This window comes from Pan paniscus, chromosome 5 (assembly GCF_029289425.2).
Source record: "Pan paniscus chromosome 5, NHGRI_mPanPan1-v2.0_pri, whole genome shotgun sequence".
Classification (NCBI taxonomy): Eukaryota; Metazoa; Chordata; class Mammalia; order Primates; family Hominidae; genus Pan; species Pan paniscus.
Window position 1 is genome coordinate 69,957,640 of NC_073254.2, and position 16,201 is coordinate 69,973,840.

Sequence of the window (16,201 nt, forward strand, 5' to 3'; positions counted from 1 at the left end):
ATGAAATCACCAAAGAAAGCATTAGTTTCATGATTATGATAGTCTACTATTTTTTTGTTTTGCGCTGCTCAAAATGCCATCGTATTTCAGTCTACTGAATGTTATGGTTGATAGAATATGGGAAGAGAAACAAGCAGACATAACTCTGCTAAGATTATACTTTTCAAAAGAACAGATTACAGATTTTATCAAATCAAACTAACAGTAATAAGAGATTTTCATTGCCCTAAAAAAATGTGAAATTGACAAATATTTCCCAAGTGCCTGTCATGTGCAGACACTGGTTAAAATTAGATTCATAACATTTTATGAAAATTGTAACAATACAGCTCTCAGTATGTTTATATTACAGATAAAGATGAACACCCTATGCACACACATAACACACAAAGAGTACAAAATACCTGAAGGGCCGTAAGGATATTTGCTAAGGCTTGTCCGTATGTGTCATGACAGTGAACAGCAAGAGCACCTGGTGGGATTTCTTTCATCACACTTTCCAACATTCTTTTCATACTTCCTGGAGTTCCCACTCCAATTGTGTCTCCTAGAGAGATCTCATAACAACCCATGCCGTACAATCTCTTAGACACCTGTTGATAAAGGTGAAGTGCTAGTAAAATAATAGAAATGAAGAGACTCAAACCCTCTTGTGCCACAACTAACATCATCTAAAGGTAAAAATTACAACTAAGACCAGTAATGTCCATGAAAAATATATAATGTATTTTCTGGTCCTTTTTCTTTGCTTATGATATTCTAAACATTATATAAGACTTTGAGATTATTGCAATTATCTTTTTCTAATATTCAAGTTTGCCTTAGAGTCATATCTACCTTTTTATCCAGCTATTTGTTCTACTATGAAATTATAAGCTACAATGTCAATTATGGGAGGCGTATGTTTCTCAACACTATAATCAAACCAAAGCATTACAGATCTACTTTGGAAGTAGTATTTCTCAAGCTATTAGTTTAGGGGTCAAAATAGTAATAAGAGATCTTCATTGCCCTAAAAAATGTGAAATTTACAAATATTTCACTATATATATACATACAGCTGACCCTTAAACTACACAAGTTTGAACTCTATGGATCCACTTGTACGTGATTTTTTAAAAAATAACTATATTAAATTTTTTTTCGGAGATTTTCAACAATTTGAAAAAACTTGCAGACAAATCCCATAGCATAGAAATGTCAAAAAAGAAAAAGGTATGTCTTGACTATATAAAATATGTGTTAATACTAATCTGTTTTTCTCATTTACTATAAAATAATACAAATGTATTTTAAAAGGTTAAAATTTATCAAAACTCAGCACACAAACAGACTGTAGATAGTGCCATTCTCATTCAAGAGAAATGTGCATGTAATGATTCAGTACTAAATCATAACTGCATAAAATTAATTATAGTACATACTGAACTATTGTAATAATTTTGTAGCCACCTCCTGTTGCTATTCCAGTGAGCTCCAGTGAGGGTATCCACTTAAAATCCTGGTGATGCTAATCATCTCTGTATGAACAGTTCATCTTTCCAGTAAATTGCATATCGCAGGACAAAGTGATCTCTTGCAGTTCTTATGTGTTTTTCATTATATTTAGTGCAATACCATAAACCTTAAATAACACCAATGAACTCATAGGAAGTGCAACTAGTGATGCTGGAAGTGCTCCCAAGAAGCAGAAAAAAGTCATGACATGAGAGAAAGCTGAATTGCTCAATACGCATCATAGATTGAGGTCTCCAGCTACATTTGCCCACCATTTCAAGATAACGAAAATCAAAATATGTGTTAATTGGTGGGTTACATTATCTAAAAGGCTCCCACTCAACAGTAAGCTATTAGTAGTTAAGTTTTGGGAGCAAAAGTTATACCTAGATTTTTGACTGTGCATGTGGAGTGTGGTGTCCCTAACCTCCAAATTGTTCATGGATCAACTATATTAAGTTCAGCTCTTTCACTAAGTAGCTTTGCAAATGGTAGAGTCATTTAATATTTCTGGCCTAATTTATCTGGCTCATAAATATATATACTTTGAGGTAAATTGCAAGACCTCTTCAAGCTGAATAATGTTACTTTCAAAGAGCAATATGAATGCATAAAGGCAGCATGGTATTTTGACAAAGACATGGGTTCTGGAATCAGAGAGGTCTGAATTTAAATCTCAGCTCCCACGCATCCTAATCATGTGACACTGGGCAGAAGATTAGTCTATTTAAGCCTCAATCCCTAATCTTTAGAATACAGACAACAAAACACCTTCTTTTAGCATATTTTCTAAGCCTTGGTTACTTTGTTCTTAAAAAAAAAAGATAAAAACAATTTTAATAATGATGTGTTTGGTTGTAAAAGTGAAATGAGAATTTATAAAAGCCATTTGACACACAATCTGGCACATGATACTGATTCGCTCATTCATTTAATATGCATTTCTTCAATACCTATTTTATGGCAGGTGCTGTGCTAGGTCCCAGGATATAATGGGGAAATGAATATTGACATGGCTCATGTTATTACAGATCCTGAAGTCAAGTGAGGATAGATCTTAGTCAACCCTACTGAGGAATAAATAAATACCAGCTAAAAATAAGAATTTTCAAACAAAGAAACAGGATTCTAAGAGCATGTAGTAAAGGAAATTGACCTGGATCTGTCAAGCTTAGGACCTATGTGACAACTTGAAATAAAGTAAGCTTTATTATAAAGTGCTTACTAACTCGTTGAAGAGGGTAAGAAGGAAGGATCTGAGAAGAATGTTCTAGGAAGAATATCAGATGCAAATGTTAATGGCTTCCAGGCAGCTGACATACAAAATGCAAAGAACATTCCAGGTAGGGAAAAAGCTAAATGCAAAGGACAGTGTAATGAGAAAGCAAAAACTGAGGAGGGAGACAATGAGGGGAAGGACCAGAGGCCTGAACAGAGTAATCACGGTTTGAAGTAGTAATTTCAGAGAGAAGAGAGTGAGTTAAGCACAAAATGTATTAGAATCACACAAAAGGCCCCTTTAAAGTTTCTGGTCCTGAATTATTCCTGTTACATGACTCTGCAGTAGCACCTTAGGCGTTCGGGTACAGAAATGGAGATCCTCACCCAAGGTGTGTGTGGTTCATTCCTACGTGGTGCACAGCAAAAGGAAGAAAGCAAGTCTGCTGGTAAGCAAAGGTGGATCCAGGTTTTGTGGGGCCAGCCTGAAGTTATGCCCTTTGGAGGTATTCTTAAAAAAAATATATACAATTGTGAATGCAAATTAATGACAGCCTTGGAAGGGTCCCATGCAAGTGAAAAACCTAAAAAATCTGAATTGTGTTATTTTATAGTATATGTGCCTCTGTGTGCAAGGGTCTTGTGTAAATAATAGATAAAAGGATATGTTTCATTTGAAAAATCTGCAGTAGATTCCAAAAGTTCAAATGAAAGCACAAAAGAAGAACAGCTTTAGCTAAACTGAAAGTTTATCTTGCCTAAATTTGGATTTTCTTATAAGGCCGTCTTCACTGCTTTGGTGCAAAATTTTTCAAAAATTACTAAATTTGTCAAAATTAACCTTAAAAACAGGTCTACATTAATATACTTTATATACAAATACATTTCTGAAACTAATATAATCTCAAAGACAGTGCATTTTGTATTCATTGGTATAAATAAATAATAAACGACAGGAAGAAAATAAACTTCAGTAATCAGGGCCTTAATGACTATAATCTATTGCTGTAAAATTGTTCTGGAATAACAGCAACTTAATCACAGCAGTAAGATCTACAGGATCACAAAAGGACAAGAACACAAAAGTAGTGTATATTCTGATATAACGGGCCAAAGTATGCAGGAGACAAACAGGGATGCTGCCTAAGCAACCAAGGAAAGTTTAAGTGTTTCTCCAAAAACTGCCCTGACATTCTGATGGAGATTGGAAAGACCACTCACTATGTTATAGCCACAAAAAAACAAAATTTATATTTTTATTCCTTCCACCTTTGAGCACCCAAATTATAGGACTCAACTGTCCCTTAACGTTGAAAAGTTATAGCCAATGTACAGGACTTCACTGTTAAAATGAAACTATTAGTTAAGTGATCAAATATGTCTTCAGGGTTCGCCTCTTAATCCATGGCTTCATGCTATGCAGATTCAATAAATATTAAGAAAGCCCCCTTTTAAAAATAATATATATTACCATAAACCAAAAAAGCTGGAGATGTAGCTTACTTCTGTCACTTTTTGCGGTGTAATACTTCCTTCATATGGACAGCCCAGAGCACAAGACACATACCTAAATTAAAAATACAGCCTTATAAATATGCATATGGTAAATAAGCCATTTCCATCTTATAAAAATTAAGAATTAGCTGAAACTGCATCAAGAAAATTTATTTTGCACTATTACTTTATTATTATTTTATCATTAGACCAAACCAAATGAAGTTTGAAGCATTTTCAATCAGCTCACATTTTTATCTTTCTATAATAATTACAATTTGATACGTGTTTTTGATGACAGATGGGGATAAATAGTAAGTGATTATCTGGTAAAGTTATTCATACCATAGCAACATATAACATTCAAAGCAGAAAATACCAGTGAAATATATGGTTTTATTTAAATAATTACATACACTCAACTGTTAAATATCTGGGTCTTTGGAAACATACAAGCAGACCATGTAGTAAACTAACTGAATTTTTCTTCTTACTCCCATCTGGATATTTTGGCCTCATTTAGATACAGCTATTAATCATCCAAAGGTCTTGGAACTGGGCATAGCCTCAGAGTTCATTTTTTTTCTCTCTCTCATGGGTTTACCTAAATCATTCCAAACAGAAGAGTGACTAGTGTGTTTAGAAGGCTCAGAATAAAGATATTCTATAAGCTTCTTTTGTAACTCATTCTAACATTAAAAAGTCAAGCATTTCCTGCAAAGACAAACATCCATTTCAATCTTAAATAATTAAGCTTTAGGAGAAGCCTGCTTTAGCTATTTCCAGCTCAACATCAATCCCATTTTATTAAACTTACTTCAGAGACATTTACAATTCTTCTATTGAAATAATGCATAATGAGTATGATATTTAGGAATGAATGAAGCAAGCTGCATAAAAGGGAGAGGGATGGTGGGAAATGAGGCTGGAGATCGAACATGGGGGTCACAATATGAAAGGGTTTAGAAAGCAAAGACTTTGAACGCCATTCCAAGTTGTCTGGACTTTAAGATCACTCAAAATTGTTTTGAGGCACTGAAAATTATTACGTAAGGTAGTGGCAAGATCAGATTTGTTTCCCAGAAATATAACTCTGTGGGGGCAGTGGAAGCAGATGCCAGAGAAAAGGTAGAGGCAAAAACACAAGAAATATCCTATTTCCTTAATTCTAATATGCTATTGATTTGAAGATGCACTATGAAATTCCTAACAGTCTTTGGAGTAGAAAAAAAAATACATATTCAGTGATTCAGTACATAGCTATTGATTCTAAGATGTAACCAAATTAGGTTACAGAAATTATAGAAGTGTTAAAATGTCAATTAAAATATGTTGTAGTATTAAGTAGTTTTATAAGCCATTCAAGCAGTTATGAGGGATAGAAAAGGATAAAAGAGGATAAATTCAAGTAAAATTGGAAAGTTATGCCAGACAGGAAGCTCATCCCTCCGTTACTCCAATCACTATAATCTAAGTTTATGCTTTAGATAATCTGTACATTTAATCAAGATGTGTGAAAATAAAATGTTCTTAAATGAACATAACACTGGAGAAGGTGGCTAAGGATGGAAAAGGAGAAAAAGTTTTAATACAAATGTAATGATTACAATAACATGCTAATATATAAATACATTGATTTTTGAACCCAAAACATCTAGATGTGAGTAAATAGAAAATCCAAGGTATTTATTTACATGTTCTCCTTCTAAATGTGAAAAACAAACATAAACAAAACAAACCTCTCCTGCATTTTCAAATTATTATTTGGCCACAGCTACCATTTATTGACAGAACCTTAACTCTTTATGTGGGCATTTTTATTTATTCACACTTTCCCTCCAGGACATTTCCATGCCTGTGTTTCTGAGATCTTCACACTCTGTCTCATTTCATGTTCATATGCTCTTCCCTATCTTGTGAGGGAACACTGCTTTGATCTAGTCACGCATGCGGCTACCTTCTCCAAGGCTAATGTGATGGTTCTCAACTATGTTCCCTTAACTGTATACTTTAACATTCTAAAGCAGAGGTTGGTACACTAAGGTCCAGAGACCAAATCCTGCCTATTACTCTTTTAATAATAAAATTGTATTAGAATACAGCCATGCCCATCTGTTTGCATACTTATTTATGGCTGCTTTTACACTACAGCAGAGTTGAGCAGTTGCAACAGAAATCATCTGACCCACAACACCTAAAATGTTATTGTCTGGAACTTTACAGAAAAAGGTTGTCAACCCTTTCTAAAGAAGTCAAGCTGCTTTTCCTGAGTGAGAAAAGGCCTCTACCGTCACGAATATGAACTGAATTCTCTTCTTTGACAAGCGGCCAAAGCCAGCTTCTGGACTTCTGCTCTTCTCTAACAATCTATTACAGTGGTTCTCAACCTTGGCTGCACAGAATCACCTTGGTGCTTTAAAAAAGATAAACACTGATGCTTAGGATATGTTCCAAAACAATTAAACCAGAAACCTAGTGGATGAAATCCAACCACCAAGATATTATTTTATATAATTTTTAAAGTTCTATTATACTGCCAACATTGAAAATCACTCAACTATTAGCAATACTGCATCACCTGGATTGCTCTACTGATTCCCTTGTGTAAAAAGTTATATTACATGGAGCTGACCGTATCTAACTAATCTCAGGAATTTCCTCACAACTATGCCATAATATTTTCATTCAGCTTTGATTGCCTGGTGGTTAAGTTTTACCCAGACCCGTTCCAAATGATTTCTACTTTTCTGAAGCTGCAAACTCCAATTGCTCCATTTATTTTTTTCATCTTATTCCTTATTTCTGGTTCAATGTTTTTGACTTAAGTGAATACGTAGTAGTTCTTTCAGCAAGAGTCTGGTAGATGTTGCAGACTGTTTTGTCAGCAAATGGTTTCATTTCATCTTCATTGTTGAGCAATAGTTTGACTAGGTATAAAATTCTATGTTGACAGTTATCTTGGCACATTGAATATATTATTTTACTGTCTCTGGTCTCAGTTATTGCTGATAGGAATTTTACTGTCAAGCTAATTCTTTCATGGTAGTCTATTTTTTTCTCTACTGTTCTATCTGTTTCTATCTTATCTGCATTTTACTATTAGCTATCTCAGGATCTGCTATACTTCTTCAATATTAACATTAGTGCTTTTCCTAATTTCTAGAAAATTCTCAAGGTACTACCTTTTCAAATATATTTCTCATATCTATTTTCTGTTTACTCCATATGGAAATTCTATTAGGCATTTTCTACTAACCTTACTTTTACAATTTCTATTAATTTATTTTTCTGGGTTTCACTCTTATAGTTTTCTCAAATCTTAATTGCAGGCTAAGCTGCATATAATCTGCTGTTCCCTTTGGCTACATGTAATCTGCTGTTCAATTAATTCATTCACTTTTGTATTTTAATGAATATATTCCCATTTAGAGATAATGTTTCATTTTGTCAAATACTAATTTTGTTTTCTGTAAAGATCTGGTTTTTTTTTTTTTTGCTTGCATTGTGAATTTTTTAAAGATTCATTTCAAATACATGATTTTGCTATTTATTATACTTTGTTAGACTGTTAAATTGTTTCAAGTTTATCCATCTTCTGAATTTTATTTTTCTCATCCACAAAGATGTTATTTTTTTTATTATTATTATACTTTAAGTCTTATGTTCTTACTTTGCCTCTATAAACATTTCATGTGGTTAACTTATAATCTTTTTCAGATTGTTCTGTTACCTTCTGTTCTGCTAAAGTTTTTTTCTGTTGTCTCCTGTGTTTGTTTTCCTTAAGTTAGCTTGTTTTCTCATGTGCTTTATAGTTTTTATTGTGAGTGCCTTTTCATGGTAATTTTAGTTTCTGTAGGAATTCTATGAGCATCTTGAATTATTTAAACGATCCTATCGAAAGAATCTGATTGCTTTCTGCCTTTACCCTGTGGAATTTATCAATTCTTGAACAAATTTCTACCTTAATTTCTCAATTTGGGTTTCCACAATACTCATGTGTCACAAATCCACAACCCATAAAAATAGCTGGCATGGATCTCAATGACTTTGCATTGGCAAAGAGGTGATGCCAGACTCCAAGACATAGTTCCAAATTCATACCTTAGCAGAACATTGAATTTTTTCCCATGTAGATATTAAAATCCCATTACTACACTACTAGGTACTCTTTCTGGTATAGATACCCCCATATGCTTCTGTGGTATCAACCTACATGATTGCCACATTTTCATTGATGAAACCTGAGACTTTTTTTTTCTCAGCTAGGTGATATGTTTTAAAAGTTATAAAATTTCTGTGTGTGTAATGAGAATGAAAAAGGGGGTCTATGAGTTAGCTAAGTCCTCCATAGTCCCTCTCGCTCACCATTATGCCCATAACCCCAGGATCAACCCCAAAGTGCCTCATGTATATTACAAGCTTGATGCATTCACATAGCATATTTAGTTAAACATGTCTGAAGTGGTCATCGTCCCTATTTCTTTCACATAAACCTGTTTCCCCTGCATTTGCCATTTAAAAAAATTACATAGTTATTCTCAGGGTCAGTCCTGCTAAGTCACTTGATGGTCACCTTTGTAAACTTATTCAATAACCAAAGGTTAGCTGATTCTTCCCCTCTAGCCTCTGTGGCATTTAGCCTCTGCCAGCAGCAGCTTGAGTGTACAGAACCATTCCCAAGAACCCTCTCCTAAGTGCTCTCCTTGTTTCTAACCCCATGTCTCTCCACTTTACTTCAATTTCTAATGTCAAAATTATATTCTTAGAGCATGGATTTGATTACATATTTTTCCACTTTGACAATCTTTAATGGCTTGCTATTTTCTACTGAATAAACTGGTGTTCAAGTTTAGCAATCTGTGAAACTCCAATCTAACCTTCTACCTTTCTTTTACTATACATCCACAAAAAACTTTATTTCAATAAAAGTAAGCTTCTTTCTATTACCCAAACATTTCCTGAGATTTCTCTTCACTGTGTCTTTGCTCTTTGTAGATTCCCTGCCCTGCCTGAAAAAGCCATTATTTTGATTATGTTTCCATACATTCATATATTTTTAATGACTTCATTGTACTGGTACCTTCTTTATGAAGTTTCTCTAAATCACCCCAGATATTAGAATTACTTTAAATTTCAATAGTATGTATCTTTATCTCTCTTAATGTACTTGCCGGTTTTGGCAGTACAATAATTATTTTCATACATATTTTATTTTCCCAGTCTGCTAAAAACTCTTTGAAGTTATGCTGAATTTTCATTTTCATAGCCCACATGGTATCACAAGACAGCACATTGTTTAAAACAAATATAGTCATCCCTCAGTGTTTGTGGGGAATTCTCCCTATATACTTTAAATCATCTCTAGATTACTTATAATACCTAATATAATGTAAATACTATGTAAGTAGTTGCTAGACTGTATTTTTATTTTTCTTCAAATTATTTTTAAAAATATTTTTGATTCATAGTTGGTTGAATCCCTCCATGTATAACCCATGGACATTGAGGGCCTACTGTATTCAATTGCTATTTCTTGTATGAATTAATACACAAATACGTTAGTTAAAATGTCATTTTTACCTTCTGAATACTTGTCTAAGACATTCCTAATTTTTATAGTAAACAAATAGGTAAGGTTTATTTATGTTCTAAATCCTGTAGCCAGAAATAATAGCACATATTTGAGAGATCAGAACTTGAAATCCATTTTTAAACATTATTCAGATGACATAGTAATCATCAACCATATTGAAACGAATCTTGCTAAAATTAACAAAAAACACAGCATTACAATAAATCCTGTGGAAATGAATATGAATTGTTTTATTTGTATTTGTGCTTGTTGAGGTCATTTTTTAATAGTCTGTAAAAACATGATATAAAACAAGACGTGAAGTGTTTCAGTCTTTAATAACCTTACCTAGAAGAATTAAATCATGAAAAAGAATCTACAGTTAGGCCTTATCCCAGCCTACCTTCTCACAATTATCCCATGTTCCTCCAATCATCCTGGCAAAAATTGAAACAAAAAGTATAAGTAAAGCCATGTATAAATGTCACAAACATTTGGAGTGGAGTCAACTATTGCTGATCCTCAGAAGAGAACAATGCCAGGAGTGATGAAATTATATGTAATCTCAAATAAAGGGAATTAAGATCTATAAACATAGGAGCTACTTTGCTACATTCATGTGGAATACACCATTCTGTAAGCAACACAAAATAACATGCCATTATTATTAAGTGAATGAACAATATATTTTGAGAGCCTGTAATGCATTTATCATTGTGGATAACATAAAAATTAAAGACTGTTTCATGGCATCCAGGAGTAATTCTGCTAAGATTCAATTTTTGCTCTAGAATACTTGACTGATTTTATTTCTCCTAAGCCTACTATTAGAATACCGTGTATTAAAAATACCTTCTGTATAAACTGTGATCTCTCTATAAATATATGCAAAGTTGAGAAAAAAAATTTCATGTAATATCTTACTTTACATATAGTTTTGTTCCTAAAGCTGTATATGCCTGTGAGGTTAATTTATCTGCGTAGTTCCTGATGAAACTAAAAAGTAAATTTGTATTCAAGTTAGAATATTTTAGGGTTTTCTTTGAAATAAAATGGCATAACCTCCTTCAGCAATTCATCCTTGGAAAAGTTGCCACGTAAAATATTTAAACATGTGTGGGGCTAGACATTTGCTTAAAATTTTGTAATCTCCACAATAAATCCATTTCACCAATGGAAAACCTGAGCCTCAAGTAAATTAAATAGGTTGCAGAATACAAATAGAGTAAACTGCTGAACTAGGCTTTAAAACCAAACTGTCTGTCCAACTTGAAGGCTGGGTCTTTCTACTACATCAGTTGAGCTGTTTACAATGAGAAAGCTTCCTGTGTCAAGCTCAGATTCCCACACTAACTATAAGCTCAGACCTGGGAAGCCAGACATAGAGACTGGTTCAGACTGACTTTTAAATTATCTTTACCTTGATCTTATTTTCTGCCATACCTTTTGAAACTTTCTATACCTTTTTGCTCTATTTGTCTTTCCACTCTAATTGATAAACTACTTCATTTGATCCTTTGTGTTTTTTCCTCTTAAAATGATGAATCCTTGGAGTAATTTTTAATTAAATGGCCTCAGCCCCACCCAGAGCCATGTGGAAAAGTGTTAAGAGTCCCATACTGGTAGAGTAGCCTTCCCTTATCTAAGGTTTTACTTTCTGCAGTCTTAGTTACATGCAGTCAACCATGGTCTGAAAATATGAAATGGAAAATTCCAGAATAAACAATTCATAAGCTTAAAATTGTGGGCCACTCTGAATAACATGATGAAATCTCATACCATGCTGTTTGAGATGTGACTCTTCCCTTTGACCAGCATATCCATGCTGTAGATGCACCCATCCCATTAGTCACTTAATGGTTCTCTCAGTTATGAGATCAACTGTATCTCAGTGCTTGTGTTTAAGTAACACTTATTTTACTTAATGATGGACCCAAAGCCCAAAAATAGTGAGGTTGGCAACTTGGATACGCCAAAAAGAATCTGCAAAGTGCTTCCTTTAAGTAAAATGGGGAAAGTTTTCAACTTAAAAAGAAAAAAAAATATTGTATGATGAAGTTGCTAACATCTATGGTAAGAATATAAAACTCCTATCAATAGAATTGTGAAGGAAAAAATAAATTCATGCTGGCTTTGCTGTCGTACCTCAAACTACAAAAATCACAGCCACAGCATGTGATAAGCTCTTAGTTAAGATGGGAAAGACATTAAATTTGTGTGTGGAAGACATGAACAGAAAACATGTTCTGACTGAGGACCATGTGTTGTACCAGAAAGCATTGAACCTGTAAGACTTCAGCAAGGGATCTCCTGAAACTGGTGACCCCAAGCCATTACTGCAGGTAAAGGACATTTCACAGATTCAGGAATAGGTTTGGACTCAAACATATGAAAATTACTGGAGAGGCTACATCTGTGGATTAAACTTTATTATACATATGTATGTAAAGGATAAAAAGAGTATACATAGGGTTTGGTATAATACTACCGACAGTTTCAGGCATCCACTGGGGTCTTGGAATACATCTCCTGCAGACAAGGGGGACTACTCTAAGTATCCTTTGGGACAATTCTAAATGGGACCTGCATGGCAGACTCCCTGTTCCCCCAGCCCTCAAACTAAACCCAACTCAATATCTGAATATGTTCCCAATGATCTGGGCCGGACACTTCAGGTAATACTTCATGTTCCATTTTATGATGACTTATATTGTTTGTTCTTTAGAAGAGATTTGTAAAATAGTCTGTCTTTTTAAATAGCATGATTATGTACAAAATATTATTTTATTCAACAAATTAAACCAATGTAGTTCCAGAGACTTTTCTCAGAGTTCTGTATGTCCTGGGTTTTGACTCTGTCTCCAGCCAAGCTCTCAAATTTTTAATGATCCACTTAAATCTCTGAGACCTGAAACTTACATCACTGTGCAATTTGTTCTCTTATGTTCAATATGAAAGACATTTCATTTCATAGCTCCCACGTTATATTTTATTTTATAAACTTCAACAGCATGTCTGCTTTTGAAAACAATTAAAAAAAATCAATGTTAAATTCAACTACTAGAAACCAAACTAATCTTGCCTTTTTCATATAGTGCTAAAACTTTAATTGCCACCTTTTTTTTTTGGCCTACCCATTCAAAATATTTAGCTTCTAGGGTTTCTGTCCAGTTGATTGATGAGTGAAGAAGTGAGAATTTCAGAGCACTGGCCACATGAAATGACAGGTGAAAAAGGGATTCCAAAGATCAGTAAATGTGAGAAACTCAGTCCAACACAACAGCCATCTTCCAGCCCTAGTTTAAAGAAGTCCTATATTTGGAGGGCCTGGTTAACAAGGATAACCATGTTTAATCCAGGTGTCCACAAATTTTTGAACCATGAATTCTCCCCTTACCTCTACCTCCACTACTACTGTTTTAATTTTAATGTAACCCTACTAAACATGTTGAGTAATGCTTTGAGAGAATCTGGTTAGATGTTTCCAAGGTAAAGCTCTGAGATTGACTCATTTCAATCCCTAATTACATTTTTAAAATAAATTTTTGATTCAATTTTGAATTAATTGAAGAATGCCTAAGATTATGTTTTCTGCTGAATTATATTGAAAAAGTTAAATAAGATTAAAAATAAATTTATCGAATACTTATTATTTCCAAACTTTATTCAGAGTACTTCTTCCAGGTATTCTGTGTTCTAATTTCATATGACTAGTGTTTCTAAATAAAAGTAAATTTGTAAACACTTTTAAGGAATTCATAGTAAAGTTAATCTCATGATAAAAACTTCTAAATGTTCATTTTTCTATTTCATATGTTGCACAACTCTCTTTTCATACTTATTAAATTCACTTTGTTATATCCTTGTTTCACATTGACATATATAATAAAAGAAAAAGCATGTTAAAAATAATTTTAAATTATTGTAAGTGACTGTATGGACTATAAACATATACCATTCAACCACAATTCATGCTGAATTAATTTCACACCTTAGGGACACCATTAACTTTCTTGAAATTACTTGTGTAAATTAAAATTCTACTTCTTGCCCAGGTATGGCAAGGTATAATCCAGCAAAAGAATATTTAATAATGAAAAAGTATTAATGCTAATTTCATGAGAAATGATTAAACATATTCTTACCTCAAAATGTCTAAATGAAGGCTATTTAGACACAACTGCACAAACCCAGCTTACAAATATTAACTGCTGCTGGGTATGTGTTGTTCTGGCACACAGCAGTGCCAGAATAATATATAAAGCTTAAAAAGTATAAACCCTTAAACAAACCATATGTATGAAAGAAAATAGCTTTAACAGATGTCTTATTTTTAGAGTTTTATGTCCCATATTTTGGTAGTACATAATGATGATTGAATCGTTCTTCCAAACCTAGGCCTCAGTTGAACAATAGAATTTGCAAAGGAACTTCTGTGGGCAGCTTCTTGCTGCCCACTTACAAGAATATGATGCTATAAATGCAAGTGTTCCATAGAGGTAGATCATCCAATGGAAGGGATTTGATGCTTTGTCATAAGAAATGCTAGCTACTAGTCACAGTGTACTTAAAAATGGAGCCCTAAATAAGGAGACTCATTATCTCACTCAACAAGACTGCTATTATCTTCAGGGTCAGGATCTGAGTCCATACTGAGATTCTACATTAGACAAGGAGAACAGGAAAGACAAACTCAATGCAACGTGACCTAGGTGGTTTGGCTAATTCAGCAAGTAGGTTGCAAGTTTTTGAATAAATGTGTGTAGTTATAAATTATCTCTCAAAGGGGGAAACAACAGTGTTTTAAAGGAGAATACTGTGCCCTGACTTCATGGCACGTGGGAAGATTGCCATTTCAAAGGATGAGAATTATATAGAGCTGAATCAGTTAAAAAAAATAATTAAACACAAGAAGAATTTCCTAACATTGAGGATCTTTCATCAAAGGAATTCTTCACGATTGTATGTAATGCAATCCCTTTTGGAAGCATTTAAGACCAAATTAAGTTTTCCCTGTTTTTGCATAAGAAGAAAGTCAATAGTGAGAAAAATAGTAGATGAAGAGATGGACAAAATGAACACCCTAGATTCATTACAGTTCTTGGAAAATCTGACTCCTTACTTCCTCCTAAATACTAAGCACATTTTATTTAAAAAATTATGACTAAAGTATGACATTATCACACCTGACAATTGTCTTTGTTTTTCTGTATCTAAAAGTAATCTATGTTTGTCTCTATTAGTTGAAAAAAATTCAACCAGTTACAATTCACAGATAAATATTTTAAAGTTTTATAATTTTTAAAACAATGAATCAATAATTTTGTGTGGCTCCTAGGAAAAATGTTAAATATACTCTTCTTTGAACTTTCAGTATAAACTTTCAGAAGGTTAATCACGAATCAAATGATTCTTGGCCATCTTATAGGAGAAGTATAAGATGTAATTATGTAAAGAAACTTTCATGATTTATGCTTTAACTGGATATATACCCAAAGGACTATAAATCATGCTGCTATAAAGACACATGCTTATTGCGGCACTATTCACAATAGCAAAGACTTGGAACCAACCCAAATGACCAACAATGATAGACTGAATTAAGAAAATGTGGCACATATACACCATGGAATACTATGCAGCCATAAAAAATGATGAGTTCATGTCCTTTGTAGGGACATGGATGAAATTGGAAATCATCATTCTCGGTAAACTACCGCAAGGACAAAAAACCAAACACTGCATGTTCTCACTCATAGATGGGAATTGAACAATGAGAACACATGGACACAGGAAGGGGAACATCACACTCTGGGGACTGTTGTGGGGTGGGGGGAGGGGGGAGGGATAGCATTAAGAGATATACCTAATGCTAAATGATGAGTTAATGGGTGCAGCACACCAGCATGGCACATGTATACATATGTAACTAACCTGCACATTGTGCACATATACCCTAAAACTTAAAGTATAATAATAATAATAAATATATATATATATACAAACCTGCTGACCTTTTAATTTTATAATTTCTATTTATAATCATTTTAACCATGAAATTAATAATGGCAACTTACTAAGAATTTCCTTTTTAAATTAATACTCTCACAAAGAGTGAGCATGTGATTAATGTCATTTCAATAAAGAGAAGCTGATAATCACTTTAGACAAAAAATAATAAATTCTGAATGTCTTATATATTAAAGTACTACTTCATATCTTGAAGAATTTCAATTTTAAAAGGATCCTGGCAAGCCAATAGATATTTCTTTCAATAAATACCATTGATAAAAGGAAAATAATCACATTTGTCATTGGCTTTTATTTTTCTTTGCCCTCTTAACCTTTTACAATTTAGACAGTTAATAGAAAAATTATCTAGATTTAAAAAAAGTCACATGAACTGCACATTAAAAAATA

At 33.4% G+C, this 16,201-nt stretch overlaps 1 protein-coding gene across 2 annotated transcripts in view; it reads right to left on the minus strand.

The window, feature by feature from the left end:
• Positions 1-16,201, minus strand: part of HMGCLL1 (3-hydroxy-3-methylglutaryl-CoA lyase like 1) — a 145,321-nt gene that overhangs the window by 61,023 nt on the left and 68,097 nt on the right. For both annotated transcript variants that reach the window (XM_034962260.3, XM_003828931.5), the window contains 2 exons: positions 4,219-4,282; positions 405-593 (listed from right to left, as the gene is read on the minus strand). In XM_034962260.3, the coding sequence (XP_034818151.1) occupies positions 405-593; positions 4,219-4,282 (253 nt within the window). The remainder of the gene's footprint in view (positions 1-404; positions 594-4,218; positions 4,283-16,201) is intronic.